Below are 16,831 nucleotides of genomic sequence, written 5' to 3'. Positions count from 1 at the left end.
CTGTATAGTTTTTCATTGTACGTAAAACACCAATACATCTTCCATCGTGGAGGTAGTCAGGGCAATCACTGTTACCTCTCTTTTGCGCAGAAAAATGGAGGTTCATGGAGATTAAGAGATGTATACAAAGTTGGAATCACAACAGGTCAGGAACTCTAATTTAGTTCTTTGGACTTAAAAAAATATTGTTTTCTCCACAAATTCATCACTGCCTCACTAAGTTTATATGTGCAGCAAACATGGACAGAAGGCTCTTAGGTCTGGGCATTCATCACTACCTCCAGGGAGGGAGCCCAGGGGCAGCGGTGCTGAGAGCTCTCACTGCCCTCAATCTCCCCCTTTGCTCCCCTGAGCTCAGGTAGGACCCTGCGGGCAACTCATGTGGTCCCCCAGGGCTCTCCTAATGGGTCCAACATTGAAGCCAGGACACAGACCCCATGGGGCCTGTAAACTGCCTGCCCATCTGCACGAGGATGACAGGCAGACTCAGTGATGGGACAGGCAGAGCCCACACAGAAACAGTAAGGAATTCACCTGCTCCTCTGTGCTTCATTGAACCTTTGAGAGACAGGCACGGAACCGAAAATGCCATCCTTGTATCAGGACACCTACCACACTTATGTCACTTTCAAACACAAAGTCAAAGAGACTTTATGTCACTCAAAAACACAAAGTAAAAGCTTCTTCAAGACAGGAGGTGAACAGGAGAATTCTATCTTTGAATATTCCTACAATATTTGTAGTGAGTATTTAACATGAAAAAAGTAGTCAAAGTATTTTTCTTAAAATCACCTCCTATGCAGCTATAAAAATCTTTAAGAAAAATAGTCCAGGATAGAAATATAATAGAGACTGCACACATTCATGAATTTATCTGCCTCCTAACAAGCCCAACTTGTGAAGTGTAGAGCATTTTATATGTTAGAGGCATAATTATAAATCGCTAAAATACCCGCTTGGTCACACTGCAGTACATTTTCATTGCTTTACTTGAATGCTCACCTAAGATTTTTCTCTGAAATGTACTCAGAGCAGAGACAGTTATACAATGAAAGTGAGAAATTGTAAGAGCATAACACTGTCTTAGAAATAGTCCATGTAGAAACCACTTACCCCAGCACAGTCTTGCCACATGTTTTATGTTCTGTCCACAGAGCCAGCCCATGGCAGCTCACAGTAAGGCGGTCAAAGAGAGTGTTCTGTCCTTTCTCTCTTACCTACTCAGACATCAACATTTTCTCCTGCTCTTTCTGTGTCAGCTGCTCTCAGGTGAGAATAAAGGAGGTGAAAATGTGAGCTTTCCTAGGAAAGCTCTGCCTCTGTCTCCCATCCTCTTCAGAGCCTTACACGGCGCCTGCTGGCAATTGTGGTTCAAGTAATATTGTTGGATGAATAAACGGATGAGAGACCCTGACTTAAAAGAGTCACTTTGTTGTACAACAGAAACTAACACAGTATTGTGAAGCAATTATACTCCAATAAAGATCTATTTTAAAAAATAATTAATTTTTTTAAAAAAGAATGCCACAAAGGGTAGTTCCATTTCAGAAAGACACTTCTTAAGATTGAAAAGTCTTTGAGATTCACAGTAAATCAATATTTCAATGCCATGGTGGCCCCTTCGACACTATGGGGAAGACTAGAAGGGATATTTTGAAAGACACTGACCATTTCTAGTATATTTCAAATCGTACCTCATGGTTTGCCCAGTGATTATAAATTTGATGCTGTTCATCGTATAGTCCTTCTTTATAGTGAGGCAAGCGGGGGCTACTATTCGTTGCAGTGCGCGGGCTTCTCATTGCGGTGGCTTTCTCATGTTGCAGAGCTTGCGGGCTCTAGAGCACAGGCTCAGTAGTTGTGGCGCACGGGCTTAGTTGCTCTGCAGCACATGGGATCTTCGTGGATCAGGGCTCAAACCCGTGTCCCCTGCATTGGCAGGCGGACTCCTAACCACTGCGCCACCAGGGGAGTCCCTGTAGTTTGTCTTCTATAGACGTTTATTCATCTGTAGTAGCCTGTAGTAGTCAGGTGTTAAGTTTAAAGTATTAATTCTGCTATCTTGCTTTTTTAGCATTTTTGTGAATGAGATAAATCTTTGCTTTTACTGATTTGTAAAGAGTATATTATATTACATTATATATTTGCATTTCTGAAATTTTTATAGCTAAGACATGATAAACACATGGGAAGATGTGCTAAACTAAAATGGGGAATTTTCTTCTAAAACTTCGATGTAATGTCTGTGAAATAATCCAGAAGAGAAGTAATAACAAGCAGTTTTCTTTATAAACCAGGGAACATCAGTGAACTCTTCCTTGCATTTCAACCAGTCAGACTGATTGAATTCATAGTTAGGTGAGAGTGATTACGCTGTCGAGACAATTAAGTGAGGTGATCTAAGCCAAGTGCTTGGCTCAGGGCGTCATTTATGGGAAGCTCTCCACAAACACACAACATCATTATCATTATTATTTCATGAATAATTTGATAATATATTTGCTCCTGGCTTGGATTCTTCTCTCTTGGATACTTTTGCTAGCACAAAATTTTTTTTCAATTGTTGTAAATTTCACTAAATTTTGGAAACTGATGATCTTTTGTTGCCTAATGGTAAAATACCATCGGATTCTGATTTGAAATGGTACATAGAAAAACTCCTCTCTCATGCAGTTAAGAAGTGATTAGTTAGCAGTGTGCAAAACATTCAGGTAGAAATAGTGCCTCCAGGAGTCTCTATTTCAGAATTCCCCAGATAAGGGTCAACTCCCTACTCCCTCATGTAAACCGACATGTTCATGTTATTGTAGCATGGTTTGTCATCCCGTTGGTTTGGAAGGAAACTAGGATGGTAGAAAGAAATATGCAGAAAGATGCAGTCCAACTTAAGTAGAACCTGTTTTTAAAAAGTGACCCTGTGATACTAGCCCATTAAAAGCTCCCTTAGAAACCTCTGACATCCCCAGGGTCAAACGTGCATCATTCAGTGGCTGTTTCATTATCTCAGTCCAGTGGGTGTCATCCTAGGCACAAGCTCCACCATCACCTTTATTTTTGTTCTTCACTCTGCCCAGATCAGAAGCTGCAAGTTGTTAGGGAACCAAAAGTGCAGCCCCACTAGAAATGGGTAAAAAAAAACCCCAAATGTTTGTTTAGATGATACTATCTATCAGAGCTGGAGAGACACGAAGCCGATCATGAGAGAAGAGTCTCTGCTGTATATTAATGTGAACTTTTCTGGAACAACATGCTCTCTTTAGCTTTTCCACATGTCTATAATCACTAAGGGCTTGTCTAGCTACATGAGAAAAACAAAACCAAAAGCCCCACAACTGCCTAGAAGCTTATCAATATCAGAAGGGTACATCATTTTAAGTCCATTCAGTATAACACCATGCAGCTGTTAAAAAAGAATGATCAACACTGAGATGTTCTGACATGGAAAGATCTATAAGACTTGAGTGGTTTAAATGGAAACAGGAGGTTGGAGAATAATTTGCAAAATATGATTCCATTTCTGTTAAAATGCATGAAGACAGCTCATGAGTGCTTGCACAGATTAAAAATATGTATGACTATGATGGTAAAGGACTAGAAACACATCCACTGATGGTGACCCCTGGGAAGAGGGTGGGCAGGTGGGTAAGAGATGATTTACATGTTTTACTCTGTACACTTAGTCTTGGAATATTTTATAAGAATCTGTTGATGTCTATAAAGTAAATAATAATAAGAGCAGATGCTTAGCACTTACTATGTGCCTGGCACTGTTCCTCAAAGCATGCTTCTGAAGTGAATACTGTAATCATTTTACAGATGGAAAAACCGGGACACAAATGGGCTGAGAAAATTGTCCAAGACCCCCCATTTAGTGATTGACAGTGAGGTAAACAAATTTCTTCAATAGCATAAAGAGGGTTGGATCACATGAGCTCTAAGATCTCTCTTATTTTTTTTAAACGTTTGTTGTTGTTCTATTTTATTTTTGGCTGTGTTGGGTCTTTGTTGCCACCCATGGGCTTTCTTTAGTTGCACCCAGCGGGGACTACTCCTCGTTGCAATGCACAGCCTTCTCATTGCAGTGGCTTCTCTTGTTGCGGAGCACGGTCTCTAAGCATGTGGGCTTCAGTAGTTGTGGCCCACAGGCTCAGTAGCTGTGGCCCACGGGCTTAGTTGCTCTGCGGCATGTGGGATCTTCCCGGACCAGGGCTCGAACCCGTGTCCCCTGCCTTGACAGGCGGATTCTTAACCACTGCACCACCAGGGAAGCCCTCTAAGATCTCTTGAGTGATCATGTCTCAAAGGGCTAAGAGGCTGGGCTATGGATTCAGATGTCCCTTGTAATAATCCAGCTCTGAAACTGGCTAGTTGTTCACCGGGGGCAGGTAACTGAGTCCTTCTGAGCCAGTTTCCTTATCTGTACAAGGTAGAGTAGGCACTGCCTCACAGCATTACAAGTGAGGACATATAGGTAGGAATGCCTAGAGACCCAGTTGGACCCTCAGAGTTGGTATGGAGATTATTTTAATCTCAAAACATTTGGGAATCAACAGATGCAGAAAGAGCTTTCCTTATTTGACTAAAAGCAGACATTTCTGAGAAATGAGGCTTCTATGATTCCCTCTTCAAGACAGGTCTACTCCCAGGAGAGAAATCAAGAGTAAACCTACCACAAATCCCCTCTCTGGGGAGATTCGCATAGAAGAAGGAAAGACCCCTTGAACGTGCAGACACAAAATAATCACAAAATTACTTATCGTTCATTTATTCTTCTAAAAGAATAGAAGTCCTTTCTTCCACTTTCCTTTTCTCTGCTAAGTTAGATATATAAACCTCTAACTTTAAACATTTAGTGAGATAGTTACTTCTCTTGTTAGCTCCCATATATATGAATAAACTTCTTCTCCTGTTAAACTATCTTTTGTCATTTTAATTTGCAGGCCCCTAATTACTAAACCTAATAGGGCAGAAGAAAAGTCTGCTTCCTGACACTAGCAATTGGTTGGTGAATGATACCATCATTGCCTGTGACTCTGAAATCACAAGATCATAGATTAATCTGCATATCTAAAGAGTCCAACCTGTACTCTGAGGTTAAAAATAAGATCATCAAAGCATACTGAAGTATGGATATAAACATTTTGAAATGATAAAGATCTGGCTGTACACATAACATGTTTCTTCAATTCTGTAAAATTTTATGTAGGTGGAAATTTTACTGCAGAAACAAACTCAAAGACTGAAATTACATGAATAGAATATGGTGTAGCAAAATTTAGAGCTGAGCAAATGTGACATATAGTTAACGAGATGCATGCTTTTTATTATGTCACATTTTAATTAAAAATGAATGGTAATTAGTTCACAGTAGTGACTTCAGTTGATCCTGCTTCTAAATGGTTAAAGCAAAAATAAGCTCCTGATCTGCTCTTCAGAAGATTAACTATGGCCATGGTAGGTCTTTTTCTCTTTCCCTTTTGGAAGAGAAAAGGGGAGGGTGTCCCCAGGTGACAGGGACTGGAGTCTTGTGGGCCCAGCACACTTCCCTGTTGGGAAGAGGAAGGAGGAAGTATTTGCTTACATTTCCCCCAGTGCCTGGAACCTAAGCTGCAGCTTCCCTAGAACATTGTTAATGATGAGAAGGATCTCATGGCAGAGGGATGGTGGCCGCCGTGCCTAAACCAGGAACCTGATGCCTTCCCTGTCTTCGATTGTGGACTTTCCTACCAGAAAATCTGAAAAGAAAGGATTTATGGGAAGCAGTAAATGCAGAAGTAAAAGACAATTTTTTTTAAGCAGATATTCATTTTTTATTTATTTATTTATTTATTTATTTATTTATTTATTTATTTATTTATTTTTGGCTGTGTTGGGTCTTCGTTTCTGTGCGAGGGCTTTCTCCAGTTGCGGCGAGCGGGGGCCACTCTTCATCGCGGTGCGCGGGCCTGTCACTATCGCGGCCTCTCTTGTTGCAGAGCACAGGCTCCAGACACACAGGCTCAGTAGTTGTGGCTCACGGGCCTAGTTGCTCCGCGGCATGTGGGATCTTCCCAGACCAGGGCTGGAACCCGTGTCCCCTGCATCGGCAGGCAGAGTCTCAACCACTGCGCCACCAGGGAAGCCCAGAGAATTTTAATAAACCATAAAAATGGTTAAGTTGGTGCTGGGGGAAAGAGTGGCTTCTGTGTTCTTTAAGCTTTTCTGTACTATTTGAATTTTCTAGCCAAGTGTGCCTATGTCTATTATTTATTTTTTATTTCACCAGGGATTTTCTGACTAGTGAGACCACAGACTACATTTTTTTTCATTGTTATTTTCTATCAAAAAACAATGCAATACATACCATTTTTAAAAAGGAAACGAAGAATTTCTAATCATGCATCAATAAAAAACAAAAGAGCACAAACATACATATATATTTTAACATATTGAGCAGATCAATCTGTTAAAATATATAAATGTTTGCATAGTGACCTGAAATAAATAGATTATTTAGTCATAGACCTTTTCATATGCATTCTATAGTAAGTCTTCTGAGAGATGAACTTTAATCTTTCCATCCAGAACTTTGGAGTATCTGAGATTTTGCCCTATTTGCAACAAGTTAAGCTGCCGTTTTCCATGGATGCAGGTAGAAGACAGAAGACTTATGGGTCAGAAACAAAGGACTCTATTACTTACTTGGTTACTCATAAACCACTGCAGCCAGCATGGGCATCCGAATATTTGCCTTGGTTCTCCTTGACCCTGAGTCACACAGGGGCTGTGTGGATAGGCCCGGATGGATGCCTGCACACACAGTGGGTTATAATACAAGAGTTCAGGGCATCAGAATCTTTTGGGAGGGAAGCATGCTTGCCCTTACCTCTGGAAGAAGACATTATCTTACAAGGCTGTTTTCTATCTAAACATCCTTGGCAAGATAGCTGAGAATAAAGGGCTGTCGGTGCTTCTGTTTGTAAGATGTGCAGAAATGTGAGAAACCCATGGAGAATTGTCTTACCTCTGCTCTGACTAACACACAGCCTTTTACTTTTCTTAGGAAATGGCAATTATATGTTGCAAAGGACTTATTTCACATTTACTTAAACTTAGTTTTCAAATATATATTTCTTTGTCCTATTCTAAGATTAACTTCTCTTGTGTGAGAGTTAATTTTGAAATTACAGTGTGAACCGTATGACCCTAATCATTTTGGTTTAACAGTATTGCTAACTCAAATTTAAAATGCTGAGAAAAAAGCATCTCTATTTTGTCACTAAAACTACCAAAACAGCTTTAAATACACAATTAGTTTCAAAACAGCTGTTTGATCTTGACATATTTTTTTTAAAGAGCTTTTTGATGTGGACCATTTTTAAAGTCTTTATTGAACTTGTTACAATATTGCTTCTGTTTTCTGTTTTGCTTTTCTGGCCCTGAGGCATGTGGGATCTTAGCTCCCTGACCAGGGATTGAACCTGCACCCCCTTCATTGGAAGGCAAAGTCTTAATCACTGGACCACCGGGGAAGTCCCAATCTTGACCTATTTTTAAACATATTTGGCTAAATCCTATTTAAGTTAACACTTCCTCTGAAATCGGAATTGTGACAAACACTGTAAGAGAGCTACTATTTTTTGCATAAATGAGAGCAAAATCTTGTGGTAGTAAGTATGTTTCCCTTACAAACATAGTGTAGGATAAATCTAAATATTCTGATTTGAGAAGAAAATTTTGAATGGAGGAATTTTTCATTCCAGTGTTGCAGGATTGTCTACTTTTCCCTAATATTAAAATGGACAGTTAGCCTCTTGAAAGAGGTTAAAAATCCATACGGAATGTCTCAGAAGGGTTTAGTTATTCAGTGGCTTTCACTCTTCCTCACAAATTATTTAAAAATAGAATTTTTGTTCAAGATGTCTACCATTAGCGTGAAATTTATTTTCCAGTTTTATTGAGACGTAATTGACACATGACACTGTGTAAGTTTAAAGTGTACAACGTAATGATCTGATGTATGTATATATTGTGAAATGATTACCACAATAAGTTTCGTTAACAAGCATCACTTCACATTGTTACACATTCTTTTTCTTGTGATGACAAGTGTGAAGTTTGATGCTTACCTGGTTCTCTTCTTTTGGACTTTGGCAAATCTAAGAATTAATCCTACCACACATAGCCTATACTAGTCTACCCAAATCTAACAGTTAGTACAGACATTAACACATTTATTTGTTTGTATGTTTTATTGAGCGCAAGATAATAATCTCATTCTCAGAAGCAATGAAATCACCGAAAGAGCCAAATCTTGAGAAAGCCTCGTAGAGTTGCCCTGTTACTAGATAAAGTGCTTGGAATATATAAGTATGTTGTGTCACGTGTCTTCCTGTGACCTGTGATTGTTACTTGAAAGTGTGGAAATGCAGAACAGATCTCCTGTTATTATGAAAGGCCCATCTGTGACAGGTGGAAAGGAGGATGCTATGTTAAGAGCTTGTTCTGTGCAGTTCTCATGGAGGTGACTTGTGTCCTATAGGGAATGTCTCCAGGCTGCATTCCACTCTGGGTTCTTTGCCTCTGGTAGTTCTCCGTGATCACTCCTATAGTGGGGTCCGCCACGCCACTCCCAGGCTCCATGATTCACTGGAAGGACTCATAGGAATCAGCCTAGCGTTATATTCACAGCTGTGATTTATTACAGCAGCAGGACACAAAGTACAGTCAACAAAGGAAAAGGCAAGTGGACCAAAGTCTGGAGGAAACCAGAGGCAAGCTCCCTCGAGTCCTCTGCCAGTGGAACCACACAGGACACGCTTAAGTCCTCCAGCCATGAGGACAACATGTGTGAAATGTTGCCAACCAGGGGAGCTTAGCCTCAGCCTAGGAGCCCAGGCTTTTATGGGGGATGGTCATGTAGGCACCCTCTCCCTGGTACATATCAAAATCCCAGATTCCAGAAGGAAAGCAAGTGTTCAGCACCAACCACATTGTTTGCATAAACATCTTAGGCAGCAGTGAGCCACTCTTATCAATTCTGGGAGTGGTGAAAGCCCTCCCAAAATTCAGGTGCCTAGACACCAGCAAGCCTTTCTCAGGATGGTGACTCAGGCCTGCGATGTTATCACTGTTATCTCTTTTGGTTCTGATTTTTTTTCTTCCTTTCCTTCAGTCTTTCTTACCTTCAATCTTATATTCTATTATTTTAATAAGATGATCTGATTTAACACCCTTAGTTTCTTACATGAAAATACCAGCATGGTCCTGCGCTAAGGTGGACAGAACACACCAAGTCCTTCTGAAGCTCTGGAGGCTCTGCTCCCGAGGAGGGCACGACCAAGGCCCTTCATTCATTACCTAAGAAATGGTCATTCCCTAGTAAGGCGCTTAATCTGTCACATTTCAAAAATAAGTGATGCCACATTTCAAAAATAAGGACTCAGGGTAATTTCCCTGAGTTCTTAAGAGCGATGACTCATAGAGGACACCTCTGAACTGGCCCTCTCTATAGGCGAGAACAAGGAGCCTGCGCTAGAAAGAATGGAAAGGCCTAGAAATGACCAATTGGCCCTGAAAATTGAGTCAGTGAACAAGTGTCTGTTAGGCACGGACGGTGTGGAATGTGGTTAAGGATGGTCTGAGTTAGCTAGGAGGTACCATCGTGGTCCTTCTCAGACACATACTCTTCCGGGAATTCAACTGGCAGACACAAACTTGAAAACTTCCTGAATTTCAACAATGCCACCGAGTGCCTTCTGCTTGCCAGAACTAGACTGGTCAGTGATGGTCTGAGGAGAAACTTAAACTACTTTGGAAATAAGGCAGACTTAGAGAGTGGTGGCGAACATGGCACCCACCTAGCATACAAACCTTGTGAGACCCTGAGGTTCATGAGTATAACGGATTGTGGCTGAGCTGTAAGGGACTCACCGATCCAAGTCACTCAGCAAGGCCACCACAGGCCAATCCAGAAGCTAAGAGTATTATTTTCCTCGGGCTGCAGTAACAAAATGCCACATTCAGATGGTTAAACAACAGAAATTTATTTTCTCACAGTTCTGGTAGCTAGAAGTCCCAGATCGAGGTGTTGGCAGGGTTGGTTTCTTCTGAGGCCTCTCTCCCTGACTGACAAATGACTGTCTTCTTGCTGTGTCCTCACATGGTCTTTCCTCCGTGTGCACACTTCCCTGGTGCTTCTCTGTGTCCAGATTTCCTCTTCTAGTAAGGACACCAGTCAGATTGGATTAGGACCCACCCTAATGGCCTCCTTTTACCTTAATCACCTCTTTAAAGACCCTTTCTCCAAATACAGTTACATTCTGAGGTACTGGGGGTTAGGGCTTCAACATAACAGTAGGTTAAAGGAATTCCCTACCATTTGAAGTAGTTTAATGTTGAACTAAACACATATTGGTATCACTTTAAGTCAATGGAACTTCTTAATGAGAAATCTTCCTAAATTTTGTACAAATGACCCAATTTGCATATTACTATTTTCAACATATACAGGAGGCCACTGGGTTAGTGCTATTCTCCCAGTAGTCCTAAAACAGTCTAGACTCACAGTTAAATACTTTAATTCCTTTAATTTCATTGATTTATTTAATTCCTTGAAGCTGCTAATAGAATATGCCCACTACCCAGCACTCCTTTGAGGCATTCCTTAATAACACTAACCATACTTCATTTTCTTCTTTTGTGTTACTCTTGAAGTTTAGAAGCCAATTCATTTGTCAGAACTAAATTTGTGCCATGTATCAAATAACATACTTTTATTTGCAGTGTTCTAGTATTGTTTTCAACAGCCATATATTGATTTTGAGACAGGCTGGGACCTGGGGCCCTTTGCTGGGACCTGGGGCCCTTTGCTGCAGTGTTGCAGTGCTTGCACCTCGACACACCTCTCCTCGAGCAACAAAATAACAAAGAAACTGTATGGGACTAAAAATAACGACGTGCACGCCCAGTTGGGGCAAATTCTGGACAAAAGATACAAAGAGACCAAAAAACCCAACTGCCACTTTCGAAGATCCCAGAGCAAAAGCAGGGTACTGCACGTGCCCCCTGCACACAACACCACCTAAGCGGTGGGCAAACCACCTAAGCCACCCTTCTGGCCCGACCCCTGGACACACCCCTGCCCTCACGCCATATAACAGGGGTCCCCAACCCCCAGGCCACAGCCTGGTAGGAATCAGGCTGCACAGCAGGAGGTGAGTGGCAGGGGAGCGAGTAAAGCTTCACCTCCTGCTCCCCATCGCTCACATTACTGCCTGAAACATCCCCCCACCCCACCCCCTGCCGGTCCGTGGAAAAATGGTCTTCCATGAAACTGGTCCCTGGTGCCAAAAAGGTTTGGGAACCGCTGCCATATAAGCAGCAAGCTCGCCCCCGCTTAGGGAGCACGCAAGCAAAGGAACCTGTTGTTTGTTCTCGCTCCCCCGTGCTGCAGCAGGGGCCCCAATAAAGCCTTGCCTGAATTTCTTGTCTGGCCTTTGATCAATTTTTATTGTTTAAGGACGCCAAGAACCCTGGTCGGTTACAATTTCAAAATACGGTCTTGATGTCATTGGAAGTAATTTTTTTCTGACTTTTTCTCTGTTTTCAACATCTTTGCCAGCAAAAGATATGTTCCCAGATGTCTTCTAAAATGTTTTCTTCCTGATCATTTAGAAAGATTGGGAAAGAAAGAGTATTGAGAAACTTGAGCTGTACTTTTGCTGCACAGGAAGGGTGAGCTGTGTTCCATCCTAGATTAATAATATTTCAAGCAGGAGGGAAAAAAAAAGGAAAAGCCTATAACTTTAGCAATGTGTTTGAAAAAGACTTGATTTCAACAATGTTTCTATCATGCTTACGTTGCAGCTGTCTAAACAATACAGGTAACAAAAGCATGTCAATTAAAAGCAGCATTTAGGACCCAGTTTCACAGATCTGCATTGGCCCTGGGTTTCGGATGATTTCAGGGCCAGGCGCTGGGAGTTCCTGTGTGGTGTAGTTGTGCTCAGCCATGGGGCAGGTGGGTTCCCTCTTGCTGTAGGAGAAGGTGGTGGGACACACGGAGATGGTTATCTCTTTCTGCTTTTGACTCTCCTGACTTGCTTCCACCAAGAGGCCATAAACCCAAACTGGAAATACTGATTAAGTGCATACTTTTTCCAACACATTGACCACAACTTGAGATTTTCATGGCGGAATATATTACATAAATGTCTGGAAAGCAAATATTTTAAGTGCACTTTAGGTAGATGTTTGCTTACTTTAATCAAGTAGAAGGAGAGATTATTCTTTTACCTTCTGGAACGTGTTGAGGTAAACTTATCTACAGAAGGTAAAACTTTAGAGTTCACCTGGTACAAAGCACCCGCATCCGGATAAACGAAGGTTGTTCCCGAGTCCAAGCTTGCTGTGCTTGCCGCACGACAGGCCAGTGAATCAGACATGACGCATTGAGGGAAAGAATACGACGTTATTCGGAAAGCCAGCAGACCGAGAAGACGGCGGACTAAAGTCTCAAAATAACCATCTTATCGGGGTTTGGATGCCAGTTTCTTTTATAGCACAGAGATGGGGAGGAGATGAGGAGGTAAAGTAAAAGGGCCATCAGTTTTGCGAATATCCCCTGGAATGGCCAGCCTCAGGGAGGGGATGTGTTAATTTCTTTTTAATTGCAGCCATCCACAGGTGGGCAGAGTCCGCATGTTTCCCTGAACAAAGGCACTTTGGTTTAACATTCAGGCAGAGGAACAGGGTTCCCCAGGCAGGCCATTATGTACAGACAGTATCCTTTTAGTGAACAAAAGCAGCGGAAGGCAAAGGTTAAAGTCAAAGAAACAGATCCACCGTGTAGTCAGATTTGGTTCTTCCCTGTAACAAGGTCTCAAAGAGTGAGTGGCTCCCTCCAGGTCACATATAATAATAATATATATAATAATAAAAATTATTCTGGTAGAGAAAAGAATGCAGAACTCTAGCCACTCTAACTCCTTAGTTAAAAAATGAGATTTATTTGCAGGATAAGAATGATGCTGCTATTAAAAATAATAATAGCAATAGCAAGTTTGAAAAACTTTCACGTGGACCTGTTCAGGTGCTTCATTGGCATTTAAGGCCTTCTAAGTATCTGTACTAGCCTCCTTCAGGTCAGCCTGTGTTGCTGGGAAACTGCTTTTCTCACTACTCTCTGGACAAAACTCTGGGTCTAGTTTCCATTATTCCGTGGAGTGTTTTTAGATCCCACCCGTTGTTAAACACACACACTTTTGTTATTAATACAAGAACAGATTTTTCAGAGTTTTTTCTTTGTCTTTTATTGTTAAAATTTTTTTAATTGAGGTATAATTGACGTAACATTACATTGGTCGCAGGTGTACAATGTCATGATTTGATGTTTGTATATGTTGCAGAGTGATCACCACAATAAGTCCACTTAACATCCACCACCTCACATAGTTACAACACTTTTTTTCTTGTGATGAGAATTTTGAAGAGCCACTCTTCTAGCTACCTTTAAATAGGCAATACAGTATTATTAACGTACATAGTCACCATGCTGTGAAAGTTCCATCCCCATGACTTACTCATTTGATAACTGGAAGTTTGTACCTTTTAACCTCCCTCACCCAGTTGGCTCACTCATCCCCTGCCTCAGGCAGCCACCAGTCTGTTCTCTATCTGTGAGCTTGACATTTTTTTGTTTGTTTTATAAGGTCCCATATATGTGAGATGATATGGTATTTATCTTTTTCTGTCTGGCTTATTTCACTTAGCATAGTGCCCTAAAGGTCCATCCATGATGTTGCAAACAGCAAGATTTCATTCTTTTTTATGACTGAATAATCAAAAACATATTTTTTATTGGTTCTTTAGTAGATGCCAGCTTCTGATATCAGCTTTTAGGTGAAATTATTGTTAATCTTTTTATGTGTGATTTTATGAGTCAGAGTTCAGAAGACCATTTGGATTTGCTATTGTAGGCAGATGTTGAAAATTCAGTTTTTTAATAGAATCTTGTACTGTTTTGTAGATTTTACTTTTTGGATTTGATTCTCAAAAAGAAATCTTAACCTGTAAAATGTTTCTTACTCCCTTTTCTTACCAGGAAGAGATATTAGGAATCATCTAGGAAACAAATGTAGCAGTTTTATGCAATTTAAGCAATAAAAATGAGTTTCAAAATCCTCCTTTACTACCAGTAAAGCTTGAATTTTGTACTTAAATATAATATTTTCCCCCTTCCCCTTTTACCCAAGATTTACCCGCCTATTAATGTGCTGCCCTCGTCGTCTCGGTGAATGAAGTCTGCTACTGGAGAAGGTATGACCAGAAAGGATCACGCCGATGTATCTAACCAGCTGGTACGTATGTTTTCTCCAGGATGGTGTTTAAAGAAATGAATACTTTCTCAGTTCATGCTGCTGTCTTATACCTCTTGTCTTTCTTCCATATCACTTTTCTTCTCCCCCCATCAAAGTAGAATTTTAATATAGAATATATAATATAGAATACTGGAATACAGAAACATTCATTAGAGCCAAACAGTCTTTTTCATAAGGATAACTGCTCATGACAAAGATTAAAGATCACATGCTTGAAACCCACCTCTAATGCTGTATGAGGTAGTTTTTAAATAAAAAAGGCATAAGACGATTAAGTTTTTATTAGTAACCTTTATTATAGAGTATTTCTGAAAGACTATTCCAACTAATTTTTTGTTTAACATATTAGGCAATCACCAGAACGCTAAGGGATACAGCTGTGTATATTCTATGAAATCCTTGGTTTCTATAGTCCTGAGTTTGTATACCAAGCATAATTAAAGAAAAGTACATTTGACCTTAAAGTAGAAATGATAAATAAACCTACTGATAACCCAGATATTTTTTTTTGAATAGAATTTAGAGATGGATTTCTCCCATTGCGTAAGTTGTGATTTTTAAATGCTCTACAAAATGGAAGCTCATTGATATATTGAGGGAGTATATTTTTTGTAGAGTGTTAGTAATGTCTATGTATTGCATGCCTGAAGACTCCTTCCTTAGTGAGACTGCTGTATAATAAAGTCTTTCCAATACTTGCATATGTGAATTATGTTTGGAAATAATGTGAAATACTGTGAAGATAGCTACAGCAATACACTTATAATGCCCAGAGTACCGTTACCATTTATAAAGGTTCATGTAAACCTTGTTTTCTCTTTAGTATGCATGCTATGCTATTGGTAAGGATGTGCAGGCCATGAAAGCCGTAGTTGGAGAAGACGCCCTTACCTCAGATGATGTGCTTTACTTGGAATTTCTGCAGAAGTTTGAGAGGAACTTCATTGCTCAGCGTAAGATTACTATTTTTCTATGAATAGAAACAACATCATATGTAGTTTTGAGGACTTCTTTCCTAGTCTGAGAGAATTTACATTGGTCTCCATACAATTTTCCTTCTGATTATAGAGAAGAGGTTCTTCCAGCTGCCTGCCATGTCTTTGTTCTTAGCCCTCTGGTTCCTTCCCCTCTACCTTCAATTTCTTTATCCATTTATTTAGCTCCTGTCTTATTTTATATCTTCCTTACAACCGGCCTTCTGCTCTCCTACCTCCATTGCCACTTCTCCTCGCTCTTAACCTCTCTGCAATGCTCTCCTCTGGCTTTGGGGGTTTTGGACTTTCCCAGTCCCTCTGTTTTCATCCTCCTGATTTCTTATCTTCCTGCTTCTTAATTGTTAATGTTCCCAAAGGCTTCATTACCTGTTCTTTCTGTGCTTTTTTCCCCTATGCTGATGACTAACTTGCTATGTATGAGCCTTTACCCTCTTTCTGAAGCTCTAATCCCACATCTCCAGCTAGGAAGCCTGTGTTTATGCCACCATCCTCTCTGGCTCAGCGTGGTGAGAACCAAAGTCTTTTCCCTACTGACCACCTGCCTAGCAATTCCCTTTTCAATTTCTGTCTACCTCTGGTATGACCATTACCCTAGTTAGCCCAAGCTCAGGAATTGGGCATTCTTAAGCCTCTTCATTTATTCTCCAGTCATCAAATATTTGCTAATTTGCATTGTTCTCCTTTGAAACATCTTATCCTGTTCTCTTTTCATTCCTATTAAAAAAACTTCGGCCAGTGTTTCTCAAAGTTGAATATGCTTTTGAATCTACCAGGGATCTTGTTGAAGTGCAGATTCTGATTCGGTAGGTGTGGGTGGGGCCAGAGAGCCTGTATTTTGACAAGTTCCTGGGCGATGTTGAAGCTGCTGATCTCTGACCACTCTTTGTGTCCCAAGACCTAGTCCAGGCCTTTGTCCCATCATCCTTGGCCGTTAGTGCCAGCATCTTCACCAGTCTCCCTGACTCTCTATGTGCCATTGCCGGGGTAAATTTAGTATTAATTTTATTGATTGTCCTTCTGTTAAAAAGTCTATAATGGTTTTTATTACATAGCATGTGTAGGGCTTTCAAGCTGTTTTGTTTGGTCTCTTCCCTGCCACCCCTGCTAATGCTGATAAACTCTATTTTTGACCTCAGTGATACTTACAAACGATGTGTTTATTTTGGAATAATGCATCAGCTGCACACTTAGGATTTGTGCACTTTTCTATTTGTGTGATACATTTTTTAAGTACCATTAAAATCCCCAGAACATATGATTGTTGGGTTTTCTAAAAAAAAAAAAAAAATTATGCAGAACCTTAATATCCCCTATTTGGTCCTGCTTTCTGACCTATCTGCCTTTTCAGGGTAATCTTGTGGCACAAGTGATAGCATTTAAAAGCTTTAGTCTTTTAATTCCTCCTCCTTCCTGCTGCGAGCCCTGAGCTGTCTTCTGTGCACTTCTGACATGTCTACTGTTTGGTCTCTCTGTGTT

The 16,831-nt window shown here is 40.6% G+C and overlaps 1 protein-coding gene across 5 annotated transcripts in view; it reads left to right on the top strand.

The window, feature by feature from the left end:
• LOC309634363 (contactin-associated protein-like 3) overlaps positions 1-15,312 on the top strand; it is a 142,067-nt gene extending 126,755 nt beyond the window's left edge. For 2 of the 5 annotated variants that reach the window (XR_014248027.1, XR_014248028.1), the window contains 2 exons: positions 14,235-14,339; positions 15,184-15,312. Coding sequence is in view for 2 of the 5 variants with exons in the window: in XM_082404311.1 (XP_082260437.1) it covers positions 6,565-6,930 (366 nt within the window). In the remaining 3 variants the exon portion in view is untranslated. Of the gene's footprint in view, positions 1-3,816; positions 3,979-6,564; positions 7,805-14,234; positions 14,340-15,183 lie in introns of those variants that run through there. The other 3 variants (XR_014248029.1, XM_082404311.1, XM_082404316.1) reach the window with 3 other exon arrangements.
• The last annotated feature ends 1,519 nt before the right edge of the window (positions 15,313-16,831 follow it).

The sequence above is a fragment of the Balaenoptera borealis genome (assembly GCF_965194805.1).
Source record: "Balaenoptera borealis genome assembly, chromosome: 8".
NCBI lineage: Eukaryota > Metazoa > Chordata > Mammalia > Artiodactyla > Balaenopteridae > Balaenoptera > Balaenoptera borealis.
The sequence above is the reverse complement of the archived record's forward strand: the minus strand, read 5'-3'. Positions and strand labels throughout refer to the sequence as shown.